This window comes from Polistes dominula, unplaced genomic scaffold (genome assembly GCF_049000335.1).
Source record: "Polistes dominula isolate Pdom_NZ unplaced genomic scaffold, Pdom_raw_medaka contig_373, whole genome shotgun sequence".
NCBI lineage: Eukaryota > Metazoa > Arthropoda > Insecta > Hymenoptera > Vespidae > Polistes > Polistes dominula.
The window spans coordinates 4,502,840-4,525,261 of NW_028300899.1; the positions used below are offsets into that span (position 1 = coordinate 4,502,840).

Genomic DNA, 22,422 nt, shown 5'->3' on the forward strand with positions numbered 1-22,422 from the left:
AGAGAGAGAGAGAGAGAGAAAGAAAGAAAAAGAATGAGTGAGAAACTAACGGTCAACTAAACAACGTTCATCCACCCTCGCATGATCTCATGCGGTTCTCTGAAATTATACATACAAGGATATTACTAAAAAGAAAATAAAAATAAAAAAATAAAAGATAAAAGGATAGTAAGGGGGTAATGGGGGAAAGAAAAATAGGAATATAACATCTTGATTTTCTTACACCATAGATATCGAAGAAAAAGTAAATAACAAACTTCGATCATCCATGTTAACATGCAATCATTGCAATATTAATAAATATTAAATAAACAAGTAACTAAAAACAACAAAATAGAAGAAAGAAAAAGAAATTAAGACAAATGATAAAAATAATCTCTAGAATAATTATCAAACACCATATATAGAGAAAATATACATGATTAAGTAAAAGATATTAAAAAAGGTAAAAAATAATCAAATTTCCTAGCAGTCTATCATACATCTATCCATGCCAAAGTTCTCTAATAATAATAATAATAAATAAATACTACTCAAAAAATAAAAAATTAAAAGAAAAGGAGGAATAACCTCTCGACTCTCTTACACCATAGATAGAAAATAAAAAATAAAAAAAATAAAAAGTGATTAAGTAAAAGAAATGTGAAAAATAAAAAATAAAAAAAAAATATCAAGATTCTAGCAGTATAGCGCATGCAGCTAGTATGCAGGCACTGTAATCAACGTCCATTGTCCATCTCAATCTCCAGTACTCGAAAGGCCAACAAAGCTATTCGCGCCTTTCTCTCTTTCTATCTCTTTCTTTTATTCTTCTTTTACTAATACTAATACTACTTAATACTACTACTACTACTACTACTACTACTACTACTACTTCAACTTCTTGAACTCGCGAACGCGTAGGAGATCGAATATTTCAAGGGATACGGCGTGACATATCGGGCACTGAAAAACGTGTAACGTTTCCAACCATACTAACATAAGAGAGAGAGAGAGAGAGAGAGAGAGAGAGATAGACTCTCTTACTAAAGGTTCGAGAATACGTTCTAAGTTGACCTCTTGACCATCTCTGGTCACCAATATACCACAAACCTCTGACGCATAGACTCTACGGTTACGCGTGTTTGCTTTTATCTTCGTGTTTTTCCTCTCTCTCTCTTTCTTTCCTTCATTCTCGTGCTATCGCACGTTGAAGTTATCTTTCTGTGTTTTCTGTGTTCAACATGGACGTGGTTCAGATAGAGAAGGAACCGGGACGAGGAGGGAGGGGGAGAGATAAACTCCCACGAAGAGCTGGACTCAGGGCAAGGAAAGTGCACCAAAACGATTTGTCCTCTCTTTTCCTCCTCCTCCTCCTCCTTCTTCTCCACCTCTTTTACTTCTTCTACTTCTTCTTCTTCTTCTTCTTCTTCGTCGTTGGTACTGCGGAGGCACATGTGCACGTCGCCGAGTCGCCAGACAGATCTTTTTTGTCCCGAAGTAAAAATAATCTTTAAAACCCCGAACAGGATGCGTTGTTAGAACAGGGGACGAGAAAGAGAAAGAGAGAGAGAGAGAGAGAGAGAGAGAGAGAGAGCATCGGGCATCGTCACCAAGGCGCGTCCACGCGGCGTTTTTTCACCCTTTGGACCTTCCTTTTTCTTCTAACGGGTGTCCGAAATGAATCAATCCAAAGTACTACTAACTCCATTTCCGGTGTGAAACGTACATTACAACTTGTGTGTAAGTATTTATCCGTCGGATGACAACGTTATTTATTATTATGACGTTTTATTAATATGTATATATTGGATTGAAAAAAATTGTGGAAAATTCTTATTGATAAATTTATTTAATGTATGTAATAAATTGTTTTTCTTTTTTCTTATATAAATCTTTACGAATTTTCCAAGGTACAACCATTTGAAATTAATTTATAAATCACATCGGAATACTTATTTAATTTATGACGTATTGATCATTATTGTCAATAATTTGTATCTATCAAATGAAAATTTAGATTGCTAATTTTTGATGTCGTACTTTTTCTAATATATTGGAAAAATCAGATATTACATTGGAAAAAAATTTGACATAAATTATGTAACGACCTATTGCATAAAAATTTATATATATATATATAAATCGATATGAATTTTTCCGAGAAATTCGAATATTCTAGCTGTATATATATCTCCCCATGATTTTATTTGAATAAATTACAATTTATTTCTAAATTGACCCAATCGAGTGAACCCGGATAATGTTACTCTCGTTGATGATATATAACAGCAATTTTGTAGATAAACCTATATAAAGAATCGTAATAAAAAAAAAAAATAAAAAAAAACCTACATATGGATAATATTAAAGGTATAAGAGAGTTTGTAGAAAAAAAATGTGTATGAACTTGCGAGCCGAAGGAAAGACAACGGTGGCCTCGCTGGATAATGAATGTGGGAGTTTCACACGGGTCAACGGATCGTTGCTTGCGTTTCCTAAGGATACGACTCTTCTACGATGCACTTGGAATTTCTCCTTCTTCTCCCTTCTCTTCTATACCTGGACTATCTATCCTCCTCTCTTCGAAGCGTGCTTACTCCTAATAAACACCTTGATAACTTATGCATTCCAAGTTAACGATAAGATCTTAGGAGACGCTCCTTGAAAATCTACCAGTTAGTTAAAGTAGATCGCGAATATGTGTCTTTTTTATTATATCTAACATTATTTCATTGGATATATGATTTTTTGTTCACGCTATATGTTCTTAGGGTCAAATGATCGCGATTAGTAGCTTGGGTACTTTCATTTTAGATTTTTACATTATTACACCTTCAATTTGATTTTATTTTCATTTTAGGTATTTTTATATTTATATTATTTAAAATAAGACCTAGTTGATCTATTATCAATAAAGTATTATCATAAATAAAATAATTAAAAAAATATAATTAGAAGATAATAAATGTATCTATTCGTGGTTGTGAATTTGAATAAAGATATAATTAAATAAATAATATTATTAAATAAATTATTAATTAAATATTAATATATTTTTACCATCAAAAATTAAAAATTACATTATCTTTTTCTATAGAAATATTGTATAAAAATAAAAATATATATAAAATTTGATGTTAAAAATAAATAAATAAGTTCTTTTTCCATCACATATATCATTGTGTATCGAAGATGAAACGAATGTGAGAAACGAAGTAAGAAGTAGTCGTCTTCTTCGAAGAAACTAAAGTTTACGCGAGCGTCGACCGTAAAGAATACGGATTAACCTTCGACCGCGAAACACTTTTGCCGAGTTTAAATTCGCGCTAGAAGTCGCGTGCCGCGCTTCCATTGCCCTTTTCAAAAGACCGTGGCTGGTAGGTCCTTTCTATCGACTATCGAGGGATCGAACGAACGAACGAACGAACGAACGTTTGCCGCATTTTCAATGCTGCCCGATCAACGAACAATATATACATACACATATTACATATACACACTTATATACATACGTATTATTTATATATCGATGAATGCCAGTTACAACGATTTCTTCCATTGAGATGACTGGTACGATGAGAAAGAGATAGAAATAATGGAGATAAGAGAGAAAGAGAAGAAACTGAAGTGGACTTTTCGATTCCCGCGTTAATCCTATCCACCGAAACAAAGGCACGTACTGGATCTTTTTAAAATGCCCAACGTCGTTGTCCTTTCCTAGATTGTTCCAAGTAGATACTGCAAAGGGTCTAGGAAATGCTATCCAGGACCCCCTTAAAATAGAAAAAGATAGAAATAGAAATAGAAAGAGATGGAGATAATTTCTAAGAGTTTTGAAAAGTCACTTGGAAGCTCAACACAACGCACGGTCAACTTTAGTCGCTGGTCACTTCCAAAACGAGATTCTTCTGCCATGAAAGAAAAAAACCATAAAAGAAAAAAAGAAAAATGAAACAGGAATAGTTTCTTCTCTTCGAAAAGACAAGAAGGAAAAATCTTTTGTTTTTTAAATTAAAGGTCTTCCCCGAAAATATAATTATCTGTTTCCGTTTGATCTTTTTTCTTTTTACCTTTGTTGTAAAGAATTCAGGTGGGTAATATGTTGAAAAAAAAATAATATCGCACGGAGGGTAGAGGGGGGAAATGAAAAAAAAAGAAAAAGCTAAACTCGAAGAAAATGGATCACGATGATCGCGGAACGTCGTTATCGATCGTTAACTCGTGCACACTAGGTTCGCTGTTTTACCCAAGTAGGAATAATTAATGTGAGAGAGCAGGTACCTCTCCTCTTCGGGTTAGCTCCTCTACTCCACTTTCTCTACGATTCTGCTGGTACGTGTTTACGGGAAGTTTAAGGAGAAGACGGCGACGACGACGACGACGATGACTATGACGACCAGGATGACGACGACGACTAGGACGACGAGAACGTGCATAGTTAATCGCACGATCGGTCCATAAATCTACTAAGCGAAAGACGGATGCAGCACGTTGCACCGAATTATATAATCGTTCATTGGGTTCATGATATCGAACGAAAAATAATACAATATTTATATATAAATATACGTAAAATAATTGGAAAACAAATTTCATTTTGGTTACGTTGAAATGATCTTTTTTTTTCAAACTGTTCATCTTTTACACATATCATCGGAGAAAGAGAGAAAGATAGAGATAAACAGACAGACATACAGACTGACAGACAGACAGACAGACGGACAGATCGAGTGTACGACTGGAGATACACACATACGGAGAATGTAAACGTTTGCGCATGTGTACGCGAAGCGTGTAATGTTAGCAGCGTTACGAGTGGGAGTGAGTTACCACGAGTTAGTGAAAGAGAAACAGAGAGAGAGAGATGGAGTATCTAAAAGTGGGGAGTAGAAAGAGACAGGTATATCTCGTCTATATATATACGTATACATATAAATGTATATATAGAGTATGAGTTGGAGAGAGAAAGCGATAGAGGGGCGAGGAGGAGAAAGGAGAGTTATCTAGAGAGGGGAGTTATAGTTACCCCCACCTAAACTCTCGGGGTGAAAACTACCCCGAGAGAGAGCGCGTGGGGTGTCCGGCGGCTCGGCGCCGTGCCGAGCCGAACCGAGCGCGTCCGAAGCGAGCGCAGTGCCCGAGACACACCAGGTCCCGTACGGTACGACGACGACGGCGCACCGTCCGGCACAGTCCACTCAGAGATACGACCCATGCTGGACCATCGTCGCTCTGGTCCACGGCGCCGGTATCAGCCAATCACCAGAAACCAACAACAACCTCGTGACACCGTCGTCAACGCGAAACGAATTCTTAATTAATCAAAAAGACTACAATTTTTATTCGTAGTAATACGATTAACTTTTTTTTTACCCTCGCTATACTAGTTTTTTTTTTGGTCGACATTTTTTTTTTTATCAAGGACTTTAAACGAAATAACAAGAGGAAGTAGAGGAATAAAAAATGACATTTGTTATTGAAGTAACATCGTATTAGGAATTTGCGATCTGTCGTCCAACGTGTATCATAATAATAAGAAGAAGTGGTGGAGATTGTTATTAAAAATTATATATATGTATATATATATATAAATATATATATACGTACGAAGACGGGATTAGTTTGAAATAATAAAAGAACTAGTGAAAATCTGGTGTGATATTATTATTTGACGTTTTATAATTATGCAAATGAAGTTTTGAATATTATTCAGAACGAAATTTACAAATAGTAGTGGGGAAGAAGGAAAAGATAAAGAAGAAAAAAAAGAAGAAGAAGAAGAAAAAAAGAAGAAAAAGATCAAGACGAAAACGGAGAGAGAGAGAGAGAGAGAAAAAGAAAGAGAGAGAGGAAAAAAATAACAAAAAAAAGAAATAAAAGACAGTAGGAGGAATAATAGTTAAAACAGCAGCTGTTTATTGTTGTTGGTTGTGCAGTAGTAAAAGAAGAAAAATAAGAAGAAGAAGAAGAAAAAGAAGAAGGTAGTAGAGAAGTAGTATATTTAGTAGTAGTAGTTAGTAAGTGGTGTTACCCGCGCTCGCGAGTGCGGCGGAAGAGGTGCCGCCGACACCTCGACGCGTCTCGACACCTGCGGATCGCTTTCGGTCAAGTCGTCTTCCTTCTCCTGACTTCGGTCACGTTCGTTGTGTGGGACTGCTTCTCTCTCTCTCTCTCTCTTTCTCCCTCTCTCTCTCCTCCTATATCTTTCATACATATATATATATATATATACACACACACACACATAATATATATATATATATATATATATATATATAATATATTATATATATACATTGACTGGTTCGCTATCTCTGTCTATCTTTATCTATCAACGAAAGTATCCTTCATAGTTCAAAGTTTTAATTTTATTGTGTGTGAAGAAACGAGCTTAGATAATTCATTTGAACCTCATATAAGACATACACTCTCTCTTTCTCTCTCTCTCTTTTTGTTTCTTTATTTCTTTTTATCTTTCTCTGTAAAACTTTACATTCGCGTGTCACTGATGTGGTGGTGTGTCGTATTTTCTCGCGAGCGGGAGACTGCGGAAAACGCAATTGTGGAACAACATGAGGGACACGAGCCGTTACGAGTATATTACTAGTTGACAACGACGAAGACTACGAATAAGACTACGACGACGACGAAAACGACGAAGACGACGAAGACGACGAAGACGACGAAGACGACGACGACGGCTGCGGCGTCGGCGACAAAAACGGCGACGGCGACGGCGACGGCGGCTAAGTCAACGTTTGTTGTGTTGATGACAACATCAAGATCAAAAGGACATTGTTAACGGACACACAATTATTGTGAAATTAAATTTAGTCCAAACTGAAGAGTCGTCAGTTAATTTCTAAACTTTCGGAAGGACAAGAAGAAGGATTAAAAGAAACTAAGAAAAAGAAGAAGAAGAATAAGACGAAAACAAAATTTTGTGCTGGACACATTCATAGACAGTAGTGTGTTGTTTCCCCTTGATTCGTAACAAAACGTGTATAAGAGAGGTGGTGAAGCTGGAGGTGAACGAGTTAGGGGGAGGAGGAGGAGGAGAAGAAGAAGAAGAGAGACATTTGGAGAGGAAAATTATACGATATAAATTGTCATAGACTACGTAGAATAAATGGACAAGAAAACTCTTTCTTTGATAGGAAGGAAAAGGAGGAGGAGGTGAGGGTTAAACGTGACTTTGACAACAACAACAACAACATCAACAACAACATCGACAACAACAACATTGACAACGACAACAATAATAACGCATCAGGCAATAGGAGGACGTTAATAACGTGAAACGTGTGTTACGTTAATAAGAGGACAATCGCTTTTTTTTCTTTTTTTTTTCTTTCCAAATCTCCCTTCTTCTATCCTTTATCATAATTGCCATTGTCATCTTCTAGCCGTCATATAATAATTATTATTATTATATTCTTCTTAATCAAAGTTATCCGTTTATACCTTTATATATTTATATGTATATATATATATATATATATATATATATATGGTTGTTTTTCTGTCCCTTTTTTCTTTTTTTTTTTTGTTAATCATCTCTTATCGTCCTCGCGAAAAAAAAGTGAGGAGGAGAGAGGATCAGCAGAAAGAGAGGAAAGGACCAACAACTAACATTAATTCCTCTTCTTCTTCCTCCTTGGCGTTGTCCAATCCGTTCATTCGTACGTTCGTACGTTCGTTCGTTGGTACGTCTGTCCCTTCTCGGTCCCTTCACTGAGGAAACCACCTTGGAAGTGCAACACGGATCCGAACGAGGAACGACCACGTCGGCACCATGAGGATCAAAATGCCCGCGGTCAGGATCGCGCAAGGTGAGTTCATCCTCGTTTTCTTCTTCTTCATCTTTTTATCTTTTTTCCCCCTCTCACTTTCTTATATTTTGGTCGATTATTCTTATCTCTCTCTCTCTCTCTCTCGTGATATTTATTCTTATAAATTTACTTTATACAAGTTTTCCAACCTTTAGTCGTCATTTATGTTCAACCGGCCGTCGCTCTCAACTAGTTATTTTTCGTATACTTTGTTTACATTTTTATCTTAGTCAACCGTGTTTCTAACTCTCACTCTATTCCTTTTTTTTTTCTTCTTTCTCCTCTCTTCCTATCTTTTCTATCTGTAGGAAGAAATGTGAAGAAAAGTAAAGTAAAGAAAAAAAATAACGTAAACATTAGAGATATATGTATATAAGATATATACCTAATATTAGATAAATTCTTATTTTTAGGATATCTCGATAATTCTATTTTTATTCGTTCAAATTTCTCTAATACGATTAGTAATTTTATTTTAGATTTTTTTGTAAAGAAAAAAAAGTTTTAAACGAACGAAGAGCGAATATAAACCAGTCACGTGGTTTTCCCATTTTACCCGCCTTTTCTCACGTCAACTTAGAATACTCGTGAGTAAAAGTTATTAACGAATGTATTTAACATAATTATTCGTACGATAATATTTCGAATAAGATGATCAAATTTTTGATGATGAAAACTATCGCAACATTTAAAGTATACGGAACGTTTTCTCAAGATTTTTCTTTTTATTCGCAACTTGGAGAAGAATAAAAAAAAAGAACAAAAAATAATAATATTAATAATAAAAATTACAAATCTCAAAGGAAAATATGACAGAGAACTGTCGACGTGGAATAGAAAAGTATCATACTAGTAGTAAGAACGTGTTGAACAGACGTTGTTCCGTTCATTCGTTCTTCGTGTCATCGAAAAGATGGAAAGTATATAGAAGAAATAAAAAACAAAGAGATAAAAAATAGGAAGAAGAAGAAACAGAAAAGTAGAAGGAAAAAAAAACAAGAAAAGGAAAAATGAAAACAATGAAAAAGGTGATCCGTGGTCGCGTGGCGCAAGGCTCGGAAATCAAAGAGGGAAAACGGAGTAAGTCGAAGAAGCTTGAGAAAGAATCTCAAGAGATAGTACAAGAAAAGAAAAATAGTGAACAAGTGAGAGAGAGAGAGAGAGAGAGAGAGAGAGAGAGAGAGAGAGAGAGGTTGTGGGAAATAATAAGAAAAAATATAACAGAGTGAGAGAAAGAAAATAATAATAAAAAAAAAAACTAGAGAGAGCGAGAGAGAGAAGGAAAAAGATGTAAGGGCAACGTCTTCAGTTAACTCTTCGGTTGAATTTTTAATTAGTCAGCCGGCGTACACAGTCCCGATGCCGACCTTCGTTCTCGCGAAAGAGGAAGGAGGGAGGAGTAAGTTAGTAAGTAGGATGAGGAGGAGGAATGGATGGGTGGGTTGTAAAGGGGTTAAAGAAAGAAAGAAAAATACAAAGAAGAAAAGAAAAAGAAAGAAAAAAAAATAGGAAAAATCAGGAGGAAGAAGGGGAGGTTTGGTTAGAGGGATTTTGGTGGGGATAGCATTGTCATGCGCGCGTTTTTCACAGACTTTTCCACCCCCGTTTCGCGTAGGAAGCAACCAACCCCTACCCCCCTCTCTCTCTCTTACTCTCGGTATTTTCTTTCTTTCTCTGTTACACCTCTTCATTCTACGTCTTCTTCTACCTTTTTCTTCTAACAGGGCTACACCACCGAGCTTCGTTTGAAACCCCTTCGCGCCTCTTCTCCACCCCCTTAGATCCTCGACGGCGGCGTCGTCGCCGGCGCCGGCTACGGGCTTCTCCGTTTTCTTAATTACAACTGCGATATTCTTTAGTTCGCGCGATGACGCCGACGCGAAAAGATATCCGAATCTTTTACTAACGTTTCCGTACAACCCTCAACCCCCTCCCACCCATCCGCCACACTCCACAACAGCACCCCCATCATTCCCTTCGTCTATTTTATTTTTTGTTGTTGTCAACTCTTTTAACGATCAAAGAAAATCAAATTGATCATCTTATTTATTCCAATACGAATATCTTTGCGATTATCATTTTGTACTTTGCTTTTATTTTCTTTTTATACGATAGAAAGTACTAACATGATTTTTTTTTAATTTTATTTTGATAATTGTATAATATTTAATTAAATCTAATTAATTTAATCATTGTGTAATAAAGATATAAATATATGTATATGTATTATTTCGATAAGTGCGATAAATACCCTATTATGATATGGTATTTCGTGATATTCAGTTGATCATACTTGTTTGAATGATATTCTTGAATCTTGAGAATTACCTCTAGGACGGTAATAGGACGATCATAATAGAGAAGAAATCGATTAAACTAGGATTCTTCTCTTTTTTCTTATCGATGAGGTAAGTATTCGGAATATCTTCTTCTAAAGTAGACGTCTATTTCTCATAAATCTATTTATACGTACAAATATACTTATATATATATTAAACATAAATATAAGAAAGTATATCTTGTTAATAGTGTCTTCATTTTCGTTACATAGCATATCGTCCAAGATATAGATAAACGTTTTGGACACGTCTTCCCGATTTCTAACGTTCACCTATCAATGTCAAAACTTTAAATACTATGTTTACTAACTCCAAGAAGGTCTCTTCTTGGAAATGAAAACAACGACCCTTAAGTATCTTACGATCCACGTGTACACTAACACTCATATATAAAATATATACACATCCATATATACACACATATAAAAATAACAAATAAGAAATAAATTGTTTAAACAATCAATGAAGAATCCTCTTTCGAAATGTTTTTTGCAACTTTCATAACTCTAAGTAATAAAAAAGGAGTAAGGAGTAGGGGGAGGAGGGAGGGGGAAGAGTAGGTACTCTTATCTCGTTTATTCGAAAACACATGACTCATTTATCGTTCGCGTAATTATACCCGCATATCACACATACAGATATATGGTACATTTATATATCTACGTATGCATGCATGTGCATTATATATATATATATATATATATATATATATATATGTATATATATATATATTGTATTATAGCTAGTCGCGGTATTCTCAAAAGCTTATTCTACATAGCACCATGATCGACTGAAGGTACTCACGAGGATGTTATTTAGCAAACAAAGTACGCGTTTTACTTGCCCCTGTAGCGGCACGTGCGCAGCATATGCGCGTTTTCTATCTGCGTGTCTGTTAAATATTGTCTTTGATGCGACCCGTCGGAAACCCTTCTTCACCTTGTGTGTATCCATCTCTCTCTCTTTCTCTCCCTCTTTCATTCTATTTAACTGTCTTACGTATATTATCTATCCTTTTCTTTCTATTCGATCGTTTCCTACTCTATCATCTATCTTTGTCTTTCTTATTACTTTGCCTTTATACAGCGAGAGAAAAGACAGTGATCTTAAAAGACAGAGAGAGAGAGAGAGAGAGAGAGAGAGAGAGAGAAGCCGACAAAAAAAGTACTTTGATTTGATTCCTTAGATTAACCTTTAGGGCGTTGGGCGCGTGGCGGCAAACCCTTTTTCTCTCTCTCCATCCTTTCTTTATCTCTTCCTCTTTTTCTTTCTTTTACTTTTTCTTATTCCTCTTCCTCTTCCTTTTCTTTTTCTTTCTGTTCAAAGAGAGTGAGAGAGAGTGTCTATCTCCCTCCTCCGAAAGGGTCCAGCACGCGACCAGGTAAAACAAGTCGTGTCGACGCGATCAAGAGTCACGAGTCACGAGCCACCGAATCAAACTTTTTCTTCTTTTTCTACTACTACTTCTTCTTCTTCTTCTTCTTTTTCTTCTTTACTTTTTTGTTGTTTTATATTTTTTTTGATTATTTTTTGTTGTTTTTATTAAACCGTGCAAAAGTGCTCTGCTGCACGTGCAAGATCATTTATTAAAATTTAAGTATACTTTTTTATTTGTCATAATGATTAATTACCTTGATCAAAAATCTTAAATAGATCGATAAATGTTGTCATAGTTTTTTATTTTGAGTGGTAGTATGAATGATCATTTATCAAAGATCGTAACCGTACGTACATTTTGATAAATCGATATGAACATACAAAATTATTGACCATTTAATCGTCACGAATCTTTTAAATTATTACAATAATTGAATTTATATCTTAATAGTTAATTAAATGATTCTATAGTAAAATTAAAAAAAAAAAAAAAACAATTTTTTTTTAAACGGATCTCATTAGTTCATCTCATGAACAGTTTTCAACGATACTTTTTAATTCTAATGTAAGATTTCTCTTAGAAATATTTTCTATCTCTAGATCTAAGATACTTTTTTGAAATGAGTTCGAGTAAAAAAAGGTATGAAATAATTGATGCGTATTTTAAAAAATTTAAATTGACGCCTGTCACTTTATCTAGAAGATGGCGCCAGCTGTTATCACGAGGAAAAGATTTTAGAAATTATTTCAAACCCTTTTAACAATTCCTATCTTTTAATATTTATAAATAATTCGTAATTAATATTAATACGCTCGTTTCAATAGATTGAACGATTAAAAGATTTTTTCTTCTTTTGTTTTAATAAATGTGCAAATTAATTCGACACCTTTTCTTTTGTTTTTAAAAGATCATAACTTTTGTTTGAATTTGAATTGTTTTCCCATCCTCGATGTCATCTGAAAGAACGTTCGTTTGGTTAGAAAAAAGTTTGTCTGATGAATGAAAAAGTTTTCTGAAGATGATGAATGTTTAAGTGCTTCAAAAAAAAAAAAATGTGATCATCAGTTGACCACTTTACACAATAAACTAGAACGAAAATGGGTCCAGTTTACCTACCAACGAACAAGACACATTATTTTTTTTTTATCATGACAACGCTCGGCCACACGTTGCTCAAAGCACGCGGGACACCATTTATACATTGGAATGAGAAATTCTTCCTCACGCGATTGTATTCACCTAACCAGGCCCCTTGGGGCCTATCTTTTAGGGCCCTTACAACACTATTTTCGTCGGGATAATACTTTGTATCTGTTGAATAGATTCCATGAAAAAAATATTTCCATAGCTGGAAAATTAATGTCATTATATTGGAATGACATTTATAATTTACTATAGATAGAAATAGTAAATATTTTTCGAAAAAAACATAATCGAATATTCTGTCCATAGTAATAAAATATTCAAGTGCCAAAGAAAAACCGATACCGAATTAATTTACACATTTAATGTTAAACCAATAATAATGTTAGTAATTGAATTAAACTTTGGACAAATTTTATAATAAAAGCAAACAATAAAAATTAAAGATATACGTGACATTCTATTAAAATAATTAAACATAATTGTACAAACACTAATATGAAGAATGGTCGAAAGATTTACGAATAAAAACAAAAAGTATAATTAAAATTATAATAAAATTGAATCCGTGTAAACAAGAAAGTAATTTAAACGAGTGACGAAAACATTAATCTTTCATAGCTTTTAGGATGTTCCTTAAATCCTTGTCTCTTTTTTTTGTGGAAGGACGAACAAGGATAACTACGATGTCGATACAATTTTCTCTCTCTCTCCATTTCTCTATATGTCTGTCTTATCTCTTTCTATCACGTTGTTGTTAGTGGGCTGTATATCGTCCTTCCAATCTGCCGGTGGGTAATTTCAACTGAAATACGATGTCGTCTTGTTCGTTCGCGAATTTCTCTTCGAGTCCGGAGTCTTATTGCCTTGAACGATTTAACCATCCCTCCACAACCCACCCCCCACCCTTAAAAAGAGTTTACCATGACAAATTTATTTATATATATATAATTAATATCATTTAAAAAGAAGAAAGAAAATAAACAACAACATATATTTATACGAATGTTTGATACAAAAAAAACAATTGAGTAGCTAATTTATTGTAAAGATATTAACAAACATTTATGAATAAACATTTAATGATAAAAAAGAAAAAGAAAATCGTACGATAAAAAACAAGTTGAATAATTAAAAAACAAATCTTTAATTTAAAGTAAATGAAAATTTATTTCAATTAATATTTTAATGATAATAATTTTTTCTTCATCCAACGAGAAAATATCATCGTAATAATCTTTATATCTTTGAAACAATGGCACGAGATAAAAAAAAGAAATTAAGAATGGAAATAAAATTGAGTGGTAATGAAGTAAATAAATATTTCATTACTTTATCTCCCTCTCTCTCTCTCTCTCTCTCTCTCTCTCTCTCGTTTCTCTTATTTAATTTTTTTCTTCTCAATGAAGAAGAAGAACAATAAGAAAAAGGAAGGATTTATTTCGTTCATAAAGAGAATATAATAACGTAGACACGCGGAGCTTTTCTTTGAGCTAATGGATTTACAAACTCTGTACTATTCCTTTGGAAACATCTTTGACCGTGACAAAGGGCCAAATAACGAGTGTAAACTTGGAGAAAAAAAGAAAAGGGAAGGAAAAAGAAATAAAATAACATAATGTGAGATAAACCTAAGAGGGTAAAAAAAGGAAAGAAATAAAGGGAAGAAAGAATGTAAGAATGAATGAAAGAAAGAAAGAAAGATAGAGAAATAGAAAGAGATAGTTGAAGTGTAAGGAGGTAAGGCGTAAAGAAAATTTATGTTGTTTGCAGTGTCGGTTTCCTGGTCCATTGTCCAGCATTGTCCGAGACCCTCCTTCTAAGGTGTGAACACCTTTCGTAGCGATAATCTACTCGTATTATTATACGCTTTGTCGGGTGTTCACTTGTCGGAGGGGTTTAGCAAAGTCTCCGCATCAACAGCTACCTGACCAAGGGTCACTTCGATCTATATGCTCCTCTCTTCCTTCAACCATAAGGTGCAACGCTATCTCTTTCCCTTTTTTCTCCTCTCCCTTATTCTGACCACTTTTCTTACCTGTGACCTGTCCTGCGATGTTCGAGGGTCATTCTCAATGTGAAGCATAGCAAAGCAAGGTGTCTATTGTCTACTTTACTTTACAGTTTCTTCAATCCTTTCGTGTGAAGAATAGTTGTTTATGTAAATAGTCGAATGGTAATTGAGAGGATTAAAGTGGAGTCAAGTTTCCATTTTAAAATCCTTTCGATCTAAATATGTTTGGATTCTTTTCTTTTTTTTTTTTTGTGTGTGCTTTTTTTTTGCTATATAATCGGATCAAATTGGTTTAAATGTATAGAAATTGGTTTTGGTATTAATGGAAGTTAATTTGTTTTAGTTTTTTTTTAATTATTCTTTTCTTCGAATTAATTTTATTTCATTATTATATAAATATATTTTTTGTATATAAAAAGAAAGCTAATTTTTAATATACCAATTGTTTTGATAAAATTAATTTCTTTCTATACTATATTATAAAAAAAAAAAATGAAAATTAAATAAAAAAAGGAATAATTTTTCCAAATATTCATCCGATATAATATTTCCTTTTTTTTAAATTAAATATAGTAGGTATATTTTACTACGAAGGAAAATTTATTTAAAAAATTTCTAAAACTCCGTAATGAATTAATATTAATGAAATAATTCGAAAAAGAATTATTTCTTGTTTAGAATTATTCTCACTAAAATTATAATCATATTATATATATGTAGTAAGCATTTTGAAAAAGAAAGAAGGTTAATTCTTTTAGAAAAATTCCATTCCAGTTGATCACCCGTTATAATGTAATGTCCCAGGAGGGCGTATGTAAAGCACGTGGCCGTGTCGTAGTACGTGGCACCTCGGTTACTTCTATAAATACGATTATACCAGAGCGACCAAGTTCAGGGGAATAGGGAGGACCGTGACCGTTTTTAGATTTTCACTAGTCAAACCTTACCAAGCTTTAGGAATTCCTCAGTATGTTTCTTCTTCATACGAGCCAGTACTTTACGGAAACTTCCCTTACTATTTACTCTTTTTCCTGTTCTTCTTGTTATTCTTCTTCTTCCTCTAACTCTTTCCTTCCATCATCATCATCATCATCATCATCATCATCATCATCATCTTGTTGTTCTTGTTGTTCTTCCTATTCTTAATGGGAAACTCTCGCGGTACCAACAGGAAGCACATAATTAAAAAGAAAAAAAGATATACATATATACACCTTCCACCTTCGCATACAAACGTAATGTTTCTACCACGTCCTTGAAGATTATTTTTCACGCAAAGAATTGTAAGGTTCGATATCAAGCAAGAGTTCGTTGGCTTTTTTCTTCTTACTATTTTCTCTCTCTCTCTCTCTCTCTCTCTTTCTCTCTTCTTTTCTCTTTTACTTTCTTTCTTATTCTCTTTAGTTCGTTGCAACGAGTATGAGACCTTGAGAAAGTCATATTTACTCGGGAAGTATCTAAAAAGCATACTTAACCAAGAGAGAAAGAGAGACAAAAAAGAGAATAAGAAAGAGAGAGAGAGAATCTCTTCGAAAAGTCTTCCACCCTCGCAGTTAAAAGTTTCCCAACGTTTGAGAAAAGTAAAGTGAGATAGACAGCTGCTCGAAATTCTTTTCAAGCTACTCTGATTTTTTGAAAGTGGACTACTACTACTGCTATTCGACGACTACTTCGTTCATTCTCCCCCTATCCATCTATCTATCTATCTATCTTTTTTCTTTTTATAACGGTAATACTTTAGTCAAAAAGATCGCGAACAACCGGAAAGAGGATGCGACGATTTTAAACGCGATTTTCGACACGAACGAATAAGTCAAGCCAGGATATTTGCTTTGAGAAGGTCGGTTCTAGTTTTAAGAAAGGTTTTCGATGAGATGGCACCAAAAAGATTAAAAACAAAAAAAAAAACAAAATGAGACTAAATTAAAGAGAGAAAAAGAGTAAGAGTAAGAAAAGGAAAAATGAACGAGTCGATGATCGTAGAAGTCACGTCCGGTTGACGTTGCTGACCCGGAAATGAAACAAGATGGTGGCTGTTCACGAGCGTTCTCCAAATGGCACAGTGTGACAAAGAGAAAGAGAAGGAGAAATAGAAACTCGAGTTTTGATTGGTCAGGAACGACAAAATCGCACAGCAGGGTCGCGTTCGACGTTGTTTTCTTTTTGAGAAAATGAATAAAAAAAAAAAAGAAAAAAATCGATCGTATTTCGAGAGAACTTCTTTTGTCAACATCGGACCAATCCAAGGCTTCTAATCATTGCAGGGGGTATACTCGACGGGATATATGAACTGGTTGGAAGAAAAAAAGCTTAGGGGTCAGGCGTTTCTTTTACATAGGGCTTTTTACATTGACGCGTGAGAGAATCGTTAATATGGCGGATTAATAGAGAGATTTTAGAACTATTCATATATATATGTGTATTCGTAGTTTTAATAAATTTATAAATTATTTTGTATTAAGTTTTTATTGATTAGCTTATTCATATCGTTCATTCATTTCATTTTATTTCATTTTCATTTAACAATGATTTATTTATTTATATTTACAATTTTTTTACAGATGCATTAACAATTTGGTTTATCGGTTATTAAGAAATAATTTTTTAAAATTATTTTAAATATTCCATTTTGAGATAATTGAGACGTGGGAAATTTTTCTTATAAATCTTAACAAATTTCTTGCGATCATAAGAAAATAATGAATTGATTTTAATAATATTGTTTATAAAAATCTTTCTACATACAAAATTCAAAACCTACACAAACTTAATAGAAATATTTGATAACTAATTTATCAAAAGTATACATAAAAAGTAACGAAATAAAGTAATATAACATAATAATAACGTGAAACACAAATCGTTTGTACAAGTATAGCGAACAACCTTACACAGTGCACAAGTATAATGATCGATCATAAATTAACGATTGAAGCGTAACCAAAACGTGACTTTCACGTTTGTATCTCTTTGTAAAACGGGAGCGACGAAACGCCTAACAGCGATTTACGAGAATCGTTCTCGCGACCTCCCACGCGTTTTCATATGCATCTTTGCTTGTCTCTCAATACGTATACGCATAATATGTACGTACAACTACCACCATATATCATGCATATATAAATAGAGAAATTTCGATGTAAACGTAAAAGCTTCTCTTTCTAAACTACATACGAAATCCTCCCATGACAACTCTTGACGAGGAAAACGAACAACGATGAACGCGACGAAAACGGGCAAGCATATGCATGTGTATATGTATATATGTGTGTGTATGTTTCACCTTTCGCTCGAGAAAATTTCGCGCGATCGTTAATTATTTCACGTGACACGCTTCGGCACTTCTCTCTCTCTCGCTCTTATACACATATACACACACATACAAACGATGAAACGTGGTATAACGTTGTCAAAAGTTTGCATTCGGATGTTTTGCGGCATGAACATTGCAGAGTTTCGCGCGGGGGACGTTTTGAATAATGTAACAACGAAACCCAAGCCCTTCCCCTCTTGTCGTATACCCCACTCCACCCCCAGCCCCCTCTTTACCACGGAAGTTTCTAATTAACCGGTATGAGAACGAGTTACCTGTTACCAAAAGAGAGAAAGAGAAAGATAGAAGTATTCGCGATGCTGGACAATACAAAGCCACTTTGAGTTTTCGACTCGTTGCATTTTCCATTGGCGATTCTGTCGCGTTTCTGTAATTCAACTGGATTCATTCGTTGTGTTGTGTTTGTTTTTCGGTCATTGTCACTGACAACACAAACAAACTATACCATTGCTTTATCTCTCTCTCTCTCTCTCTCTCTCATACTCTCTGTTAAAGCCACTAAAAAGAGCCAACAAAATTGTACGCGAATTCACCGATTTAACTCGTGGATCCTTCCTACTAAACTCTTATTCGTTTAAAATTTGTAATAAACTTTTGAAAAAAAGAAAGGTAATAAAAAAAGAAAAAAAACAATTGTAGAAGTGGTTGTCAATAAGAGAATAAGAAATTTGATAAATTGTTTCGGTTGGGTGATTCGCTCCCACGGAACTTAGAGATAAACATATGTCTGAGGTTAAATGTTTGAGAAAGGAAGAAAAATGTCAGGATTTGGATAAATTCGCGATGCAAGCGAGTGACACTTCAATAAGAAATAGCAACTGTAGCAAGAAGAGCAGCAGCAGCAGCAGCAGCAACAGCAACAGTAGCAGCAGCAGCAACAGAAGCAGCAAGAAGACCAGGAGTAAGCAACAGCTGTGGTTTATGGATGGTATAACTGTATCGGTAAAGATTTATTTTGAAATGAAAAAGAAAGAAGGAGAGAGAGAAAGAGAAAAAAAAAGAAAAGGGAAGAAATCAGGAAAGGGGTTTTCCTTGAAAGGAGTAGTGCCCTGAAAAGGACAGGTCAACTCTCTCTAGGACCTGTTTGGTCGTTTCTCAATGGACAATGTCCTGCCGGTCGATTCACAAAGGGCTCTTGGGACTCGGAGATCCTCCCACGATACGCATGTGGGGCGACTAAAGAGTAAAAGAGAAAGAAAGTAAGAAAGAGAGATAGTATGAGAGACAACGCGTATACCCCATTCAAAACGCGTGAGAACCAGATTTCATATTTCTCATAACTGGCCGGTAGAAAACGACGAAACGATAGTTCGTGGGTGCTTTTCTTACTTTAACCTAGCCACCAACAGATCTCCCACACTTTAAAATGAAATTTTCTCTTTCCAATCTCGACTGACATTCAAACTCACAATCAGACATTTCTACGGATTTCAACATTCGAATGAATATAAAGCAAAATACGATATCATCGTCATCGTCTTCGTCATCACATCAAAGATTTTTGATAGTTCACGTTAAATACACGTATAGTATTCATAGATTGGAAATATATTATAATAATTTTAGGATCAAAAATAATTCAATTTGTTTTACAAATTATTAACTAATATTTTTATCAAATTATATGGTCCATATATCAAATATGGTTTGTATATCAGATATATACATTATATGGTTTTTTTTTTTTTAATATTATAGTAAATAAGTTATCATCATTATCAGAGATTTGAATGTTTCATATTAGGTATGCAAATATTTTAAAAGGAAAAAATAATAATCACACTTCTCTATTTTTGGCAGACACTTAAATTCGTCAATTTTACAACTGTTAACATTGTAACAAACGCAATAGTAAATACGATATCATCTTTGTCATTGAATTTTTATACTCCACAAATTTCTAGAGAAAACTAATTATTATGTGGAAAATAATTTATTTATTTAACTTGCATTTGCTTGTTGCAAACAAAAATCAATACGTCATATATATAAATCTCAAATATTAAATCTGATTATTATCTAAAACAAATGAAATATATTTCGCATACTTTTACATTGATTATTATTATTATTAATGAACGTTACCCAAAGCATAGAAATATAATGAAATAAATAAATAAAAAATAATAATTAACTTTATTGGATTTTAACAAGGTTTTTTATTGAACAAAAAGAGATAAATGTTCGATCACAGGTGTACTTGTAAAAAAAGAAGAGAGAAAAAAAAGAATAATCCTATGAAGAAGGAAACCGTATTATATCTCGAAAGAAGAAGTACCGTTAGGTCTAATGTTTGCGATCGGAGAAGGTCGAAATAGAAATCGTTTGATCAAAAGAAGCGCGCGCTAGTAAGGAAATTCGAGAAAATCTTCTCGATAAAGAAAAAGAAGCTAAAGAAGTAGAAGAAGAATAAAAAGTATGATAAAAAAAAAGCTGTGAAGAGAAAGAGAGAGAGAAAGATAGAAGAAGGAAAGGCGTTCTTGAGAACGAGGTCGATGGACCACGGTATGGGGATACGTATGGGGATGCATGGGATGATGTTTAGCGAGATGAAGCTTACGGTACGAACCAAACGGGTCCAAATTTTTTCTCTCCCTACTTTTTTCCCCTCTTTTTTTTTTTTAACCAACGAACCGACCTGTCTTTTTTTCACATAAGTACGCATAGGTACAAGGGGAATAGGAGGGGGGTAGGAGGTTCGATAGGTAGGTAGGTAGGAGAAAGAAGAGGGTAAGATAGAGAAAGAAGGGAGAGAGTCCCCATAAGAAAAAAAAATATATATATATATATTGCAGAAAGGAAAGAGAAAGAGGATTGATGGTACGCCATTTTAGATCTTTTGTACGATACACATATACGTTTGTAAAAAAAGAAAGAAAGAGAGAGATGGAAAGAAAGAGAATCAACAAGGTGGACCGATCGTGCCTAAGGGTTAACTCGAAAAACTCTTCACCCCTCGAGAAAAGTCCAACGACGAACGAACGAACGAACGAATGAACGAAGGGGGTTTAGTTGATAAAAAAAAGATAGAAAGAGAGAAGAAGATTAAGAAGAAGTAGAAGAAAAAAAGGTCAGAGAAAGAGAGAGAGAGAGAGAGAGAGAGAGAGAGAGAGGAGAGAGAGAGAAGTGGATGGTATAAGAAAGAGGGAGAAAGAAGAGATAAGAGAGGGGTTGTTGTTCGATATAAAAATTCTTGCCCCCACCATGAAATAAAGCACGTGGTGCGGTAGGTCCTTTCTATTCTTTTGATATCCTGTCGGCGGGGTCCTGCTGGCCCTATAAACGCGTCTCGTTGCTGCTCCAGTCAGCATCCGAGCATGGACGAAAGCAGATCTCCATGTTGAGATAATGAAAACGTTTAGGAATATATGCGAGTTCGTCGTCGGCTACCTAAGCTTCGTAATTATTCGCATTCGTCGTCGTCGTCATCGTCGAGAACGAGAACGAGAACGACGACGAATACGAAATTATTTTTAATAGAATCATATATATTTCTAACCGTTAGAGAAAATTTGTGCGCTGGTGTGTGTGGATATAATATATATATAGATATATATTAGAATCGAAATTAAATGTACGGGAAGAGACGACGCGTAATGGCGGAGGACAAAGGTAAACGTCTAAGGTGTATATACGTTTGTTGTTTTTTCATGTGTTTGCGTGTGTACCCCATTTGTGTGAGTTCGTCCGTTTATTTAGTTATTTGTTTGTTTGTTACTTCAAATATCTTTTTTACTTGAACAATACTTTTACTGTATTGTAAATTAATCATTGGAATTATTTAATGCGGAAAGTTAATCAATTATTTGTAATTAAATTAAATTTTATTTTTGTTATTTAAGGAACAAAGAAGTCGGTTTGTGTTAATTATTTATTTTATTTTATTAATGAAAAGTGTGATCATATTATATTGTTTGAAAGAGTTTTAATTTTTAAGCCTTGATAGTTTTAATAATTATTTAATTCTTTTATTTCGAGGGTTGTTAGATAATTTGCATAGTACGACTGAGCATTTGTATTTTCTCAAATAAATTATAAAAAATACATGTTGAATTAAATAATAAAAATATAAATAAATTCCAAATATTTAATTAAATAACTTAGATATTTTTTAAAAATAGATATAATTATAATAGAATAATTGCTATCAGATTAAGGCACGTTAAACAAACTGCATACATTTCCAAAAACATTGCAACATATCTTAATTAAAAAGAAAAGAAATAACAATTGTGAAATAATTTGATATCATTAATTAAATATCCTAAATAAATGAATAAAAATTTTTTAATCCATTAAAATACACAAAAGAATAAATTAACCAACACGTAGCAAGTAACTTAATGCTAAGTTTAGTTGAATTCAGTTCGTGGGATAATATTTTGTTTGGACGTTGATTC

General features: G+C 34.0%; 1 protein-coding gene across 1 annotated transcript in view; it reads left to right on the forward strand.

Annotated features, from left to right (window-relative positions):
- Positions 1–5,067: 5,067 nt before the first annotated feature.
- The window catches only part of Cph (BCL11 transcription factor chronophage), a 41,742-nt gene continuing 24,387 nt past the window's right edge, over positions 5,068–22,422 (forward strand). The window contains exons 1-2 of the mRNA XM_089177597.1: positions 5,068–5,963; positions 7,566–7,814. Of these exons, the coding sequence (XP_089033723.1) occupies positions 7,778–7,814 (37 nt within the window). The 5' untranslated portion in view covers positions 5,068–5,963; positions 7,566–7,777. The remainder of the gene's footprint in view (positions 5,964–7,565; positions 7,815–22,422) is intronic.